The 15,911-nt window shown below is 39.7% G+C and overlaps 2 protein-coding genes across 12 annotated transcripts in view; one reads left to right on the top strand and one right to left on the bottom strand.

The window, feature by feature from the left end:
• The window catches only part of Zfx (zinc finger protein X-linked), a 76,071-nt gene extending 66,569 nt beyond the window's left edge, over positions 1 to 9,502 (top strand). For 9 of the 10 annotated variants that reach the window (XM_050132162.1, XM_050132153.1, XM_050132158.1 and 6 more), the window contains 5 exons: positions 1,340 to 1,489; positions 1,820 to 1,963; positions 2,353 to 2,502; positions 3,171 to 3,311; positions 4,056 to 9,502. In XM_050132162.1, coding sequence (XP_049988119.1) covers positions 1,340 to 1,489; positions 1,820 to 1,963; positions 2,353 to 2,502; positions 3,171 to 3,311; positions 4,056 to 5,239 — 1,769 coding nt within the window. In that variant the 3' untranslated portion in view covers positions 5,240 to 9,502. The remainder of the gene's footprint in view (positions 1 to 1,339; positions 1,490 to 1,819; positions 1,964 to 2,352; positions 2,503 to 3,170; positions 3,312 to 4,055) is intronic. The other variant, XM_050132163.1, reaches the window with a different exon arrangement.
• Positions 9,503 to 14,493: 4,991 nt separating this feature from the next.
• LOC126494751 (DNA-directed RNA polymerase II subunit RPB4-like) lies at positions 14,494 to 15,099 on the bottom strand. Of its 2 annotated transcripts, XM_050132168.1 has the most exons (2): positions 14,843 to 15,099; positions 14,494 to 14,749 (listed from the first exon to the last, which is right to left on the bottom strand). In XM_050132168.1, the coding sequence occupies exons 1-2, from the start codon at positions 15,097 to 15,099 to the stop codon at positions 14,671 to 14,673; spliced, it is 336 nt and encodes a 111-aa protein (XP_049988125.1). In that variant the 3' UTR covers positions 14,494 to 14,670. The 2 variants fall into 2 exon arrangements, with proteins under 2 accessions (XP_049988125.1, XP_049988124.1); XM_050132167.1 differs by having other exon boundaries at positions 14,494 to 15,099.
• Between the last annotated feature and the right edge of the window lie 812 nt (positions 15,100 to 15,911).

Below are 15,911 nucleotides of genomic sequence, written 5' to 3'. Positions count from 1 at the left end.
CTGTTTCCCTCTGCTTGTGGCAAGCTGGCCCAAATAGAACTAGTTGGACTTAGAACAAAAAGAACATTTTCGTGTTTCTTTGAAAGACTTACATTAATGAATCTAACTTTTCTGATAGATAGTTCTAGGTACTGAGTTCTCATTAACCTTCACTGCACTTTTCTGTGTTGCCGGAGATGCCCTTAAGTAATGTGTGCTATAAGGTTATTTACGTAGCAGTTACATTTTTGGTCTTTAGTCAAATAATTTTTCTTGTGTTTTATTTTCCAAATAATATATAACACTGATTACTTTGGTGATTTCTGTAAAGCTTTTTAAAATTGTAGTGTTTGGCTGGGTGGTGGTGGTGGTGGTCCACACTTTGATGATCCCAACACTTGAGAAGCAGAGGTAGATAAGTTTGAGACCAGCAAGGGCTATAACACAGAAAAACCCTGTCTCAAAAAACCAAAACAAAACTGTGGTGTTTGCTCTGTAACATTTTCCTGATTTTTGCCCTTTTTCATTTCTCTCTTCCATTTTCCATATGGCCCTTCTTTTTTTCTTTAAAACAGGACAAATGCACATTTCAGTTTGTTTGAATTTATATATTGTATTTACTTTCCACCAAGGACCTTGACTTAAAGTCACAAGTTAAAGTTATATATGTGTTACTTACATAGAAGATATATGTTGTAAGTTTTTTATTTATTTATTTATTTATTTTTTTACTTCTTTGGGCAAGGTCTCCCATGTAGACTAAGTTGCCTGTCTTTGACTCCTGAGGGCTGGTATTAAAGGCATGTGCCATCGAGCCAGCATTTGTAAGTTTTAAGCAGATTGAATTAGAATTTGCATTCCCCATCTCATGGAGATATACTTCTCTGGCAGTCATGTTATTTTTTTTAAAGCATATCATTCTGATGAAAATAGATCACATCAAATGTGTTCAAGAATAGTAACCATGAAAGTAGTGCTTAAAAAATATTTGTATGAGGACCATGCTTTTTTCATTTTACTACTAAAACATTATTTAAAGGTTCTTGCCTTAAATACTCACACTATTTTAAATACAGGATTGCTTTTATCTGTGGTTTAGCCAAGGCTAAATATATCCTTATTTAAATATATGTCATCAGGCATTTTTTCTATAGTATTAATTTTCTATAGTTTTAATATCTGATCCCAGAAAAGTCTCTAGAAGTGTATTTATTAACCTTCTACTTGTCTGGGTTAAAAGCACCCAATTTTATGCGAATCAGGTTAAAGAGAATGTTTGTTAACAGGACTCTCAAAAACAGTAACTTTCTTTTTGAGCATTTTCTATTATTATTTGAGATGTATTTTTCTCCTTGTTTAGTGGATGATGCTGGCAAAATAGAACATGATGGTTCATCTGGATTGACCATGGACACGGAAACTGAAATCGACCCTTGTAAAGTGGATGGCACTTGCCCTGAAGTCATCAAGGTGTACATTTTTAAAGCTGACCCTGGAGAAGATGACTTAGGTGAGAGGGAAGCCTTAGCATCTTTTTGTTGTTGTTTCTGAGACAAGGTTTCTCTGTGTAACAGCCCTGGCTGTCCTGGGACTCAGTTTATATTTGCAGACCAGGCTGGCCTTGAACTTGAGATCCACCTTCCAAGTGCTGGGATTAAAGACGTGTGTGTCACCACTGCTAACCTTAGCATCTTAGACATCCTGATCAGTGCTTCAGTCTGTTTTTGGCTTATTTAGATGTGAAGTTTTTATGAAGATAAAATAATTTTAACAGCGTCAGAAAAAGAAGTAGAAATGAAATTTTAAAATAAATTATTGGAGCTTCTGTTTTCCTTGATAGGTGGAACTGTAGACATTGTGGAAAGTGAGCCTGAGAATGATCATGGAGTTGAACTACTTGATCCAAACAACAGTATTCGGGTTCCCAGGGAAAAGATGGTTTATATGACTGTTAATGACTCTCAGCAAGAAGAGGAAGATTTAAGTAAGTAGGTGGCCTTTCTGTGGGAGAAAATGTGTTTCTGAGTGTTTTCCCTGTCTCTTTTAAACGGTCAGTATTTGCAGGAAATAAGTAGCATTGTTTTAGAAATTATTTTGTTGGCATGTTCTGAGGGAATTGTTACTGACCCATTTTATTTATTTGTGTGTGTCTGTGTGTGTGTGAAGTGTTGTTAACTTAAAACTAAACTGGTGAAAACTAAGAACTGAGTCATTAAGTAAGTATTTGTTGAGTGTTTATTATACAAAAGCTGTGTTCTAGGTATGTAATGTTTGGACTTCTTTCTGCTTGCATATTAGCTGAGTTCAAATAAAAGTATCTTTCCTTTGATCTCTCTAAGCCTGATCAGAAAAGTTCATGTATTTTCTACTTAGATGTTGCCGAAATTGCCGACGAAGTTTATATGGAAGTGATTGTTGGGGAGGAAGATGCTGCAGCCGCAGCTGCAGCTGCAGTGCACGAACAACAAATAGATGACAATGAAATGAAAACTTTCATGCCAATTGCATGGGCAGCTGCTTATGGTAAGTCACAGAGCAGTTCTTTAGACATGAATTTGCGATTGAAAAACAGTTTTTGTAGCTAGGTGATGGCCGCGCATTCCTTTATCTTAGTACTTGGAAGGCAGAGGCAAGCAGATCTCTGAGTTTAAAGCTGGGCTGGTTTAAAAAGTGAATTCCAGGACAGCTAGAGCTGTTATACAGAGAAACCCTGTCTTGAAAAACAGTAACAACAACAAAAAACAAAACAGTTTTTGTGGTTTTAGGTTTTCAGAAATCTGAAATGCTAGTACTATATAAGGATTATTTGATTTAAATGAGAATAGAGGAAGATTATAAAGTCTACTTTTTGTCCTGACTTTTAACAGGCATTTCCTTTATGTATATATTACATAGAAGGAAATAAACTGTGTGAAGTATACAGGTTTCGGGCTGGAACCTTTCATCTTAACTGTATCAGACCCATAACTTTAAAATTTTGGGAAACAGCATGGGAACCCATGGGGAAAATACTGACATATATTTGAGTTTTACCGTAATGAATGTGCTCATAAAAACTCCATTACCTAGAGTGGGATATTTCTGTCATTCATGAGTATCATGGCTTTTCATTGTTGTGATTAATAAAGAATTCCTAATTCTTTATAATTTATAATACTGTATGATTTTGTTTTTTTAATACACATTGTTAGGTAATAATTCTGATGGAATTGAAAACCGGAATGGCACTGCAAGTGCTCTCTTGCACATAGATGAGTCTGCTGGCCTCGGCAGACTGGCTAAACAAAAACCAAAGAAAAGGAGAAGACCTGATTCCAGGCAGTACCAAACAGGTGAGGGCGTGCGAGTTCCACGGTGCAGCGTGCTCCGCAAGCTCTCAGGAAATGCTAGTGTGCATCCACAGGGGTATTGTGTTGGCATCTTAGTGGCTAGACTATATGTAGCTTTTTTTATATTTAATTTTAAAATATAATTTTCAGAATTGAGTGATATTCATGAATGATTTTTCTTGATTAAAATGGAATGGGAATTGGATCAAAGAAGGATGAAAAAAGTTAAAGCTTGAATTGCATGAAAATGAAAGGCAACCATGTTGGCAAGTGTTAATTTTGGAAAAAAATAGTTAAAGAATTATTATTTCAGCATAAAATGGGCATAATTTTTAGAGCAGCAGGATATATGTATGCTTGAGTTTATATATTGTAACTTATTTCTTACACCTATTTACATATTAAGAATCTTACTGATATATTTAGACTCTATTGTAAGTTAATATAAGTTAATGTTTTTTTAATAAAGCAGAAATTATAATTTAAAAACCTTATGAATATGGGTTTCTAAATTTTTAAGGGTTCATCACTTGCCAATAGAAATTACAAATTTATTCATTTTGTTAAAATGGAAGAGGTTAGTGTAGATGAAGTTCTTAGGGCCAGGTTGCTGTATCTTGTAGATTGAAAATGACAAGTCAGTGTGTAGTTTGTTACCCGAATTAGGAACCCCTGGCTATGCATTCAGACTTTTGAAGAAACCCAAATTGGCATGTTTTGGTCACTTATGCTCCTTTCCTCTCATAGCAATAATTATTGGCCCAGATGGACATCCCCTGACTGTCTATCCTTGCATGATTTGTGGGAAGAAGTTTAAGTCGAGAGGTTTCTTGAAAAGGCACATGAAAAACCATCCTGAACACCTTGCCAAGAAGAAGTACCGCTGTACTGACTGTGATTACACTACCAACAAGAAGATAAGTTTACACAATCACCTGGAGAGCCACAAGCTAACCAGCAAGGCAGAGAAGGCCATAGAATGTGATGAGTGTGGAAAGCACTTCTCTCATGCTGGGGCTTTGTTTACTCATAAAATGGTGCATAAGGAAAAAGGAGCCAACAAAATGCACAAGTGTAAATTCTGTGAATACGAAACAGCTGAACAAGGCTTATTGAATCGCCACCTTTTGGCAGTCCACAGCAAGAACTTTCCTCACATTTGTGTAGAGTGTGGCAAAGGTTTCCGTCACCCATCAGAGCTCAAAAAGCACATGCGAATCCATACTGGGGAGAAGCCCTATGAATGCCAGTACTGCGAATACAGGTCTGCAGACTCTTCTAACTTGAAAACACATGTAAAAACTAAGCATAGTAAAGAGATGCCGTTCAAGTGTGACATTTGTCTTCTGACTTTCTCAGATACCAAAGAGGTGCAACAACATGCTCTTATCCATCAGGAGAGCAAAACACACCAGTGTTTGCATTGCGACCATAAGAGTTCCAACTCAAGTGATTTGAAGCGACACATAATTTCAGTTCACACAAAGGACTATCCTCATAAGTGTGATATGTGTGATAAAGGCTTTCACAGGCCTTCAGAACTCAAGAAACATGTGGCTGCCCACAAGGGTAAAAAGATGCACCAGTGTAGACATTGTGACTTTAAGATTGCAGATCCGTTTGTGCTAAGTCGCCATATTCTCTCGGTTCATACAAAGGACCTTCCATTTAGGTGTAAGAGGTGTAGAAAGGGATTTCGTCAACAGAGTGAGCTTAAAAAGCATATGAAGACACACAGTGGCCGGAAGGTGTACCAGTGTGAGTACTGTGAATATAGCACTACAGATGCCTCAGGCTTTAAGCGGCACGTTATCTCCATTCATACGAAAGACTACCCTCACCGCTGTGAGTACTGCAAGAAAGGATTCCGGAGACCCTCGGAAAAGAACCAGCACATAATGCGCCATCATAAAGAAGTTGGCCTGCCCTAACAGTAGTCTTCACCGATGTTTGCAGAGAAACTGGCCTTGAAACAGAAAATTCATTTAAAAGCCAATCAGTCTTGTTCACATACAATACTGTATCAAATTGATTTATGCTGTGTACAAATAGAAATATTGCTTCTAGTTGACTTTGTTTTTACATTTCGTTCAATAGTGTGTTCTGAATTCTATTCAGTTTGTTTAATACATGGGGAAACACAGCAACAAATTAGTTGCTTTTACTAAAGTAATCCCTGGTTCTATACTGAAGTTTTCTATCTTAGAGGTTTTATATTTATTTTAAAATATTTACCTTGCTTACCTTGATGGTACTCTTCTAAGACCATTTAACTCATGGTAACTTCGCATTGGTAACTGAAGGTCTTCATGTTGACTCAATTTTTTTCTCACAAATTTCTCACAATAAAATTGTCAGAGATATTTAATAGGAATGGGAGATTTTTACAGTGAGGTCTCATGATCATAACATGGAAGTCATTTCCTTGTCTTGCTTAGTATTTGCAGGCTATATGACAGTGAAAGTTTCCATATGAACTTTCGTGTCCCTGGCATTGCTGAGTAAAAGAACAGTGGCTGGGTTTGTGTTTACTTTTCTTTTTTATTTCTTTTTAGTGGACAAAATATACTTCTTTTTTCTTTAGACTATCTTTTGTCAGTGTAGTAAACTTTTAGAAAACCTTGTTGGAAATTTTTGCTTGATCCTGTTGTATTTTGATTATTCTGTCTGTGCTGCTTTGTCTTGGAATGGTTGTGTGCTACAAATGAAATTTAACTGAGGACTGCATTTTGGAATCTCCTAGGGGTAACTTGTGGCTCATAGGATCTTTTGCAACTTTATATATGTAAATGTACCCTGAATTATATATATCTATCTATATATACACATATATATGTAACATGTATCTGTGTGTATTGCTTATTTTACATACTTATACACACAACCCCCAGTAGTAGTTGCTTAAAATCTATAATGAAAAGTATTAAATTTACAGTAACGTGAAAGATCCAGGGATGCAAGAGAGAGCATTTTGTAAGTCTTGCTCTTCAGAGAGACTACTCAGGTGAAGAATTAGAAGGAAAATAAGGACACTAGTATTTTTAAAGAGTAAAGGTATTTTCTTTTAAATATCTTTGGTAATTGAAAAATAATTGAAAAAATAGAGGTTAAGATGTTTATAGATACAATGTTTTCATACAGTTTCAACTCCATGCCTTTATATTTTTCTGAAAAGCTAATGGGTATCCAGACAGGAATCCCTCAGTTCTCTCTGAGAAACGGGAGAGAGAACTCTTGTCTGACCAAGCGAGAGGGACAGAAAGGGAGTGATGGCTCCATGGACCAGAGAACGGGTGCTAATAAGGACTTAGACTTGGCAAGTTGAGCCTGCTCTGTTAGTTCTTAGTTAACCTGAAAAACCTTAACACTCGGTTGTCTTGGATTACACGATAGAGGTGTGGTCCAAGTGTGTGAACAGTCTGAGGCCTCATGTGGATCCTCACCAAGTCTTTGACAGTTTTGTTTTTGAGAGCTGGCAGTTCGTAACATACAGGACTGAGCGCTGATAAAATTTGTAAAAAGTTGGTTACTGAGATTTTGTTAAGATGTCTTTTGGAAAACAGTTTCTAGAGTCCCTGGAATTGGCTGTTGGCACACGGGTCTGGCACATCATGGGGAGACTTAGAAGTTTTCTTCCCACTCGATAGCTGCCTTGCCGCCTCATTATGGTGCTCCATCCCTTTTGTGCCGTTAGGTTTTTACCTTTCATCTTTCTCTTAGTCATCAATATTTGTATTCAAAAGTTTATATTTTTGGGGTTAGATGTCTTGAATATTTGGTGTTTGGCAAACCTCTGAAGTGCTAGATTGATTTAGTCTAGTTCTAAATCAAATTCTTAAGGCTGGTATGAACTCCATCCTCAATGCCAGTCAAAGCCAAGGCGTAGATTCCCTAGCCTTTCCATCCAATAGGGAATTCTTTCGCCTTTGTAGCCTCTGCAATGTGCTTTAAAAATGCATCACAACTCAACTATGATTTGATTTATGCCCTGTTATTCTTGAAAGCTCTGTCTTTTTTTGTGAGAACTTAAAAAATCTACTTTATTATTTTCCCCAGAAGTAATTTAAACACCTAACATTGAAATTTATGAAATTTAAAAATCATCTACAATCAGTACAGAAAATATAAATGATTGGATCATTTAACATATTTTTTTAATAAACTGAAAGATAAGGAACACAACACTTTACACACTTTATATTTCTCTTTACATGATCTGGAACCATACACAGTTCTTTTCTTTTTTTAAAGCACAATATTGAAGCCTTTAAAAGGTATTTAAGGGTTTGGTCAAGTGAATATAAAATGTGTTTGTCTGTATAAAGAGAAAATGAAGTAGTCACTGTTATGTACTGACATTAGTTACAACCTAGTTTTAATTCTTAAAACAATTTTGATTAGCAAAGCTAAAAAGGATGTTTCAGTTAAATGTTTTAAAGAGGTACAGATTTTTACAAGGACATAATATAAGTTATTGTTCTGTAGAAATATCCTATTAAATATTGTATGTCCCTCCCTCTGTATACTTTGTAAAAAAAAGTAAAATACATAAAAAGAAAATCATATAGGGGATGTGTGACATTATTGTAATTGTGTACTTGAGAATAACGTGCAAAAATAAAAATCAGAATATTTTCCTGTTAATGAATGTTCAGTCTATTTGATACCAGTACTAAGTTAATGCTTTTTCTTAAGAAAGAAAATGTACAGTTTTTGTAAACCTAATAAACATCAAAAGCAGTGGATTATTTTCATCCCCCTATTTCTTAATTCCTTTTATGCAGCAGTGGAATGCAAAATGCTTGATTGCTTTGAATTTTGTGACTTGGATGCAAATACTGATATTTCAGTCCTGTGAATTTGCAAGTAACATTACAGAGAAGTTAAGAGGTGATTGGTGAGTCCTTTGATGAGCATGTCCTTGAAATTCATTTTTTCTTTTATCTTTGTAAATGATTTATTTTATTAGCATCCTGTTAGAAATTACCTGCGCATAAAGTGGGTTTTGAAAGCACTTAAAATTTGTTTTATTATCAATTCGCAACATATTTAGTCTGAGGGAGACTATCACTATTCAGAAGCCCTACCTTTGAGTTGCCCATTTGTGCCTAGGTTGGAGGCCTCTAGTAGAACCCAACATGCTGGAGGATGGTCACTGTAGTAGTAAAAATTGCAAGTTGGGTAAAAGTTGTCAGGATTCATGAGAAAGATTAGCAGCACTTTGGAGTTTTTTTCAATGAGATTCTGTGATGTAGAACCAGCGTTGGCCTAAGAAGAGGTAACAAATAACCAAAACTTAAGATAAATGTCCAAGAGAATGGTGGACATCACACTCAGAGTCTTAAGTTTGACCAAACCAGGACTTGCTGGAAAATGTGATCCCGCTCATTCTGCTAAAATATGCAGCCCTATTGTTGCCTGGGATCTCGCTATTAATTTCCTGCAAAATCTTAGATTTGTGTAAGGAAAAGCAGGATCAGTGAGCATCTTAAGGAGGAACGATGTCAGAGTAAAGCCTGGCAGCATGGTAATCTCCTGGGGTGTGGTTAAAGCCGCAGGTTCTCTGCCCTATGCCAGTCCCCAGTGAACTGGGACAAGGCACAAGCCCTAGTAGCCTGTGTTTTAGGAAGCTGTCCCAGTGATTCTGTTGCATGCTCAAGTTTAGTGAAAGTGAGCTTAGAGCACTTGAAGAACCTAAAAATTGCTTAGTGTGACGTTTTTGTATAGTAGGAAGCTCACAAAAAAGCAGCTAGAGATGGCACAGTGAGAATAAATTAGGCCTCAGAGACTTTTGCTTTATCCTTTCTGTAAAAGTCTGAGCCAGTCACTTAAGTATATCCTTCAGTGCACATCTGAATAGCTTGCACCTCCTACTTTTACATAGCCCCCAATGTTGCATTCCTCAAAGGTAGGACGACTTGATAAGTAAAGAGGACTGAAAATTGTGCGTTCGTGTGTGTGTGTCTAATTGGCCCAGAGTTACTAAAGTAGTTCATATTAAAAAGGACATTTTGCTGCATTTTACAGCTTTTTAGGAGGTCAAAATTAAGTTTGCCCTATGAATTTTGTTTTATCTTTTGTTTCATGTATATATTGTTTGCCTTTTTCATAAAATAATTCTTGGATTTGTTATATATTGTTCCTGTTATTTTTGACATCTTTGCTATTGTAAATAAATTCCTATTTTGTTTTAAGTTACCCTAGTGGAGTGTTGGCTATAGACAAGGCATACACGGACACTTGTGCACACATCACACTTACAGAGATGTGACTTGAATCACACGAGAATGCCCATCTTGTTCCAAGCCCCTTTACTTTAGTCCTTTTCACCACCAAGGGAACCACTGTTGCTTTAAAGCACAGCTCCTGCAATGACTTGGATTTTATTTGGCTAGACAGGCTGGCCAGCAAAGCCCAGGGGTGCTCCTGACTGCTTCCCCCTTGCTGAGAGTACAGGCATGTGCCATCATGTGACTTTACCCTGGCTTTGGAGATTGAGTTCCTGTCCTCACGAAAGCACAGCAAGCACTTTACTGGCAACCATCTCCCCAGCCCTACTTGGGTTTTAACATTGTTGTCTGACCTCTCATGGAAATATTTGATCCACTTGAGGGTACAAATCAAGAATTATTTTCTTTTGCTTGGCTTTCCCTAACCAGCTCCCTCTCATTTTACCTGTCTTGCTGGTGGTATTGGAAAAGAAAGAGTTTGGCACTAGTGACCTGCTGATACTAAAAGATCACTAAGATACCTTACTACCAAGGCCCTTTGTGTGAGTCTTAGGTGGCATACAGCTATGGGGACTGCCCCAGAAGTGTCTGAATATAGCAGTGAACTAGACTTGTGTAAATTATTTTGCTTTCTAAGAGGAGTCAGTTTGATTGCTTCATGTTTCTGTTTGACTTAATGCGGAGTCCATTTAGCAGGGATACAGTTTGGGGTCTGAGGGGTTTTGTTGTTTCTGCCCTCATCTCTTGAGTTCTAAACTTGTTGGGACTATGCACAAGAACCACCTGTTGGGCTGGAGAATCTTAGTCGGTGGTTAAGCACACTTCCAGATGCGATGGTGCTCTTCCAGATGACCTGAGTTCAGTTCCTAGTGCCCAGCTGTAATTCTGGCTCCAAGGGATGTGATGCCTGTTTCGGGCCACCAAGGGTACCTCATGTACATGCCATCCACTCACACAGATGGACATACATGTACATACATAAAAATAACCAAATGAGTGTCACTATTGGAATGCCGAATGGGAAGACTCGATGCTGCAATGTGGTTACTTAAAAATTACACCCAGTAGAAGCCCTGCTTGCAGCCATCATATGAAGGCATGGAGCCTACCCTCTGCTCTGAGTCACAAAATCTATTTCCTACAGAGCATGCTCTGGCCGCCCTGACTGGGACCTGGAAAGGTGGAGAAAGGGTTGTCTTGTGCCATCCTAGGTTGTCCTCTGGCACTAGCACAGGAGTAGCTGTAAGCTTTTCCCTTTTGACCATGTATGTTTACAGCAAGTACATTTATCCACTGAGCCCTCCCACTGGCCCAAGGCTGCCTTCAAATTTAAGAACACACTACCTCTGCCTCTGGAGTGCAGGGATTACAGGCATACAATACGGTTAGTGGCAGAGAAGTAATGAAGGACAAATTTAAAGCTGAGGATAGCATGGGTAAGATCCTGATTTCAGTCTCTTACCAACACACACACACAAGATGGACATGCAAGCACACAAATTGAATTCAGTTCGATTGCCCTGAATTAAAGGCTAGCCTGGTCTACATAGCCTGCATCTGAGCAGTAATGGCGCACGCCTTTAATCCCAACAGTCAGGAGGCAGAGGCAGATAGATCTTTGTGTTTGAGGCCAGCCTGGTCTACAGAGCAAGTTCCAGAACAGCCAAAGCTACACAGAGAAATCCTTTCTCAAAAACGCAAAAAGACCTTGTTCCCTTTGCCTCAGCCTCCCAAATGCTAGGATTATAGTATGTATCACCATGCCCGACTGCTGGGTTTTTTTTTTGTTGTTGTTGTTGTTGCTGTCAAACAAGTACAAATTTTTGAAATTTTAGACAATTAAAAGTGCACTTCTTTTGGGGGAAAATACAGAATGATATAACAAAAAAAAGAACCGACAAAACCCCAAACAACTTTGTCTCCTTAGCTCCAATACCCAGAACACAATTGTCCTTTAAAAATTCCCTATTGGGCAGGTAGACAGCTCAACATGGGAAAGCACTTGCCGTGCGTGCCTAGTAACCTGAGTTCAGTCCCCTAAGCCCATAATTTAAAAATCTGGATACAGTGACATGCACCTGTAACCCCAACTTTTACAGCAAAATGAGAGGTGGAGACAGGAGAAAACCCCTGTACACACCATGACGCCTGTGGGCCAGCTAGCCTGGAGTGTGTACACAGGACAGCAGAAACAGGCCCTGTCTCAGTAAGGTGGAAGAAGAGAACTATCGAGGAGCTTGCTCTCTTGTTGGGTGCTGTGGACCCCAAGACCCTGAATTTCTATAAACAACTTGCTTGCTGCTGCTCTGAGCAAAACAAATTGTTTTTCCTGTGTTTGCAGCTGCTCTGAGCATGAGACGGGAGTGGGTTCTGGTGGCTGCAGCTGAAAGATCCCGAGAGCTGGGGTGTGGTCAGAGCCCTATATAAGCTGCTCCTGAGCATAATAAAGTAGGCATTCTTGGCATTCTTGTTTCAAGGATGACCTGTGTCCCTGTGTCTCTGTGTGTGTATGTGTTTAAATTTCCAGCCTAGTGCCCGAGGCTCGGGAACATATGTAGCACACAGAGTGCACAGAGCAGATGGTGTGCTTTACGCAATTGCAAAATGAGTGTAAAGCTGGATGTAGTGGCACGTCGCTCTGTTCCAAGCCCTGGGGAGATGGAGGCAGGAGGATCAGGAGTCCAGGGTCATTCTTGGCTATGTAGGGAGTTGGAGATGCATGGGCCTCTCAAAAACTTTTTAAATGTTATTGGAACAGCTATTACAAAATACAGAACAACTATTAAAGACAGCTTAATGATCTTTTCCCCCATGCCCCCATGTTTGTTAGAATAAACAGCCTGTAGACTTTGTCTCCATGCACACACAAACCTGTACAAAGTTGGGTCACCGAAAGAAAGCTTGCAGGGTTTCAAGAGTTTTAATTGCTTGATAATTTCATGCATATAATGTATTTTAATCAAATCTCCCTACTCCTTCCCTTCTGGAGCCTTTCTACTCCCCTATCACAATCCTCCCCAATTTCATGTGTCACTGTTTGTTTTGTTTTGTTTTTGTTTTTGTTTTTGGACAAGGTCTTTTTGCTATATAGCATCGGCTGGGCTGAAATTTGCTATGTAGACAGTGTAGCCATGAACTTACACCTGTCTGTCTCCTGAGTGCTGGGATTAAAATTGTGCCGCTGGCCCACTTAGTGCTGCCATCATGTGCATAAGTGTAAGACCATCTACCAGAGCACGGGCAGGGTCTCAGGGACCTCAAGAAGCTTACTCTCCCTCTCCCGACAGCCATGGATTGCCAGTAGCTTTTCAGTTTGGAGTGGGACTTTGAGAACCCCACCACATCAGCCCTGGGATTCTGTCTGACACATCTGCTAATTCATGTGTTTAATTGTGTTGAATACCAATGACTGCATCGTAATAGTGACTTCAAGGCTTATTGATAGATTACCTTTTTAGACAGTCTCGCTCTGTAGACCTTGAACTAACACAGATTTGTACCACTGCACCCAGTTGTTTAAGGTTTTTTGACAAAAATGGGATTATGCTTCTTTGTATATTACTTAATATATTTTATCCATTCTTCTGGGGCAGTAGGCCAGGCTTAGTTTCATTCTCTTTAACAGCTGAGTAACTTTCCTTACATTGAATCTACTATGATTTAATTAACTAGCTACCTTTTGATAGACATTTGTTTTCAGTTTTTCTTCTCCCCTCCCCCCTTGAAGAAGGTTGAAGCAAGTTTCAGAGATGGCTCAGTAAGTAAAGCTGCGTCCTGTGAAAGCAAGAGGACCTAAGTTTGGATTCCTGACATTTACATAAAGTCTGGACATGGCCACATGTTGTAGAATAGAATATTTGTTTAACTATGCAAAAATGTGTTGCAGTTGTTTAATTATGTAAAAATGTGTTGCTGTTTTATCTTGCCTGTCTGGGGCACCTGATTGGTCTAATCAAAAGCTGAATGGCCAATAGTGCTTGAGGAGGTATAGATGGGACTTATGGGCAGGGAAAGTAAGTAGGAGGAGGAATTTAGGCTCAGAGAAAGAAAAACTGACACCAGGGAGATGCCCAGGGGTCAAACAGACACAGAGAAAGCAAGAAAGTAGGATGTGCAGAATAAAAGAAAGGTAAAAGCCCCAAGGCAAAAACCTAGATGAATAGAAACGGGTTAAATTAAGTTAAAAGAGCTAGGGAGACAAGCAAGCCTAGGCTAAGGCCGAGCATTCATGATTAATGAATTATGAAAGATGCCTCCGAATCTTTATTTGGTAGCTGGTTAGTGGTCTAAAGAAAATTCCACAGGAGCCCGGGCAGTGGTGGCACACGCCTTTAATCCCAGCACTTAGGAGGCAGAGGTAGGCAAATCTCTGTGAGTTCGAGACCACCCTGGTCTACAGAGCTACTGAGAAATCCTTTCTCAGAAAACAAAGAAAAAAAAAGAAGTGTGGGTGCCCAGTGGGGTGACATCAAGGACGGGTGTGGATGGGAGCTGGAAGTGCGAGGTGCTTCTCCCAAAGCCAGGTGGCTAGGTTTGGGTTCCAGTTCCTATATCTAGAATTCTTTTTTTTTTTTTAAAAAAAAAAAAACTTCTGGTTTATCTCTCCCATTTCCAACTAGATAAGAACGTTCATCCCCTATACAAGATTTTGTATAACAGTTTAGTTAAAAAAAAAAACCTACAAACTATATTTACATCAAAAATTGAAATGACAAGAACAAAAAATAACATGGGCTCCAAAAACACCAAGGTAAGAGACGGTCAACACATCATTCTACCTCACAGGTTCCAGAGTGCAGCATGCTTGACCATAACAGCCCTTACAAGGTTGCACCAAGAAAACACAGTAACTATGGTCCAGTAGTCACTGTGGAAACAGCAACCAAGACCATCATCAAGTCAGCCTTTCCTCTCCAAAAAGCCAAGCTTTTGAGTGTTGGCTCACGCCTGTAATCCCAGCACTTGGCTGAGTGAGGCAGGAGGCGTATCATGAGTCTGAGGACCACAGAGGGACATTATATCTCAATAAAGCAAAGTGACCCAAGTGTCTTCTGCTTCAGCACTCCTGGGTGAGGCTGACCAGGCTGGGATGTGGTGGCGTTCTGAGCAGTCTCAGGAGCAGGGTGTGAACATCAGTACTGGAAACTGCGCTTGGTCCTGATATCATCGAGAATCTGCTGCAGTTCCTCATCTTCAAAACGCCCTTCCAGACTTGGAATCAGAGCTTTGGACTCCTCAGCAGTCTCTGGGCAAAGATTAGCTAAACAGGCCAACTCAAACTTATGTAGCTTTTTCTGGAGAAGCAAGCTACGAACACTGGCAATGGTCTCTGTATTTTTGAAACGACTGAAACGGCCTGTGTAGTTCAGGGTTTTCATGCAAACCTCAGAAAGCTCCAGTTCATCTTCTGCGCTCTCATTTTGCTGCTTTCGATGCTCCAGAAGCATGTGAACTTCAGAGTTCAGGAGTGTCTCTGCTGTCTCAAACTCTTTCGGAAAGATGAGTTGAGAGGCATCTTCTTCAACGTCTCCAGCCCGAGGATCACTGCCGCCGGCTGCCATTGTTTTAGGATGTACTGCCACGGACACACCGCTGGGGAAAACCTCTATCTAGAATTCTAATCCCAGTTCTGGCCTGGGCTGGCGGTTAAAAAGCCTTGGGTGAACAGCTTTTTTGTGAATTCATGCCCCAAAAGTTGGGCACCAAAATGAAGCACGATTAATAAAAACTCAGAGAAATTGGGGTTCAACCTGAAGACCAGAAAAGCAAAACAGCCAGCCACTGGCTTTTACCTCAACCTCAGTCTGAAAATGGCGATCCTGCCTCCAGGAATTTCAGAATGAGACTGAGACTGAGAGCTGTCTCCTCCCGTTTTATAACCCTCTTTAGAGCTGGGATTAAAGGTGTGCACCACTGGGATTAAAAACGTGCACCTCCCGGTTTCTATGGCAACTAGTGTGGCTACTGGGATTAAAGGCGTGTGTTACCACTTCCTGGTCTGTAAGGCCGACTGACTAGTGGGGCTGTTTTACTCTCTGATCATCAGGCAAGCTTTATGTGTTAAAATACAAATAAAATGCCACTACACAGCCACAGGTGCCTCTAGTCCCAGCACTGGGAGGCAGAGTTAGGATCCTGGTAGCTCACTGGCCAGCCAGTCTGTATGAAGCCCCATGCTTCAGGATCAGTGCAAGACCCTATCTTGAAAAAATAAGGTGGTGGGTGAGTGATAAAGATATTTGATCTCCTCTCACCTTCCCATACATGTGCGTGGGTGTGAAAACACACACACAAGAACACTGAAATGTACATATGATCCATGCATACTTGACTGCTTCCCCCAAGATGGGACTGCCAGATAAATGGTTGCTGT

Source organism: Alexandromys fortis, unplaced genomic scaffold, assembly GCF_014885135.2.
Source record: "Alexandromys fortis isolate MF-2015 unplaced genomic scaffold, M_Fortis_MF-2015_v1.1 scaffold_406, whole genome shotgun sequence".
NCBI lineage: Eukaryota > Metazoa > Chordata > Mammalia > Rodentia > Cricetidae > Alexandromys > Alexandromys fortis.
Note: the sequence above shows the minus strand (reverse complement) of the source record. Positions and strands in the feature narration are given on the sequence as shown.

Bases quoted from the DNA above. Each gene is read 5' to 3' on its own strand.
- LOC126494751 (XM_050132167.1), bottom strand. From the start codon at position 15,099: ATGGCAGCCGGCGGCAGTGATCCTCGGGCTGGAGACGTTGAAGAAGAT.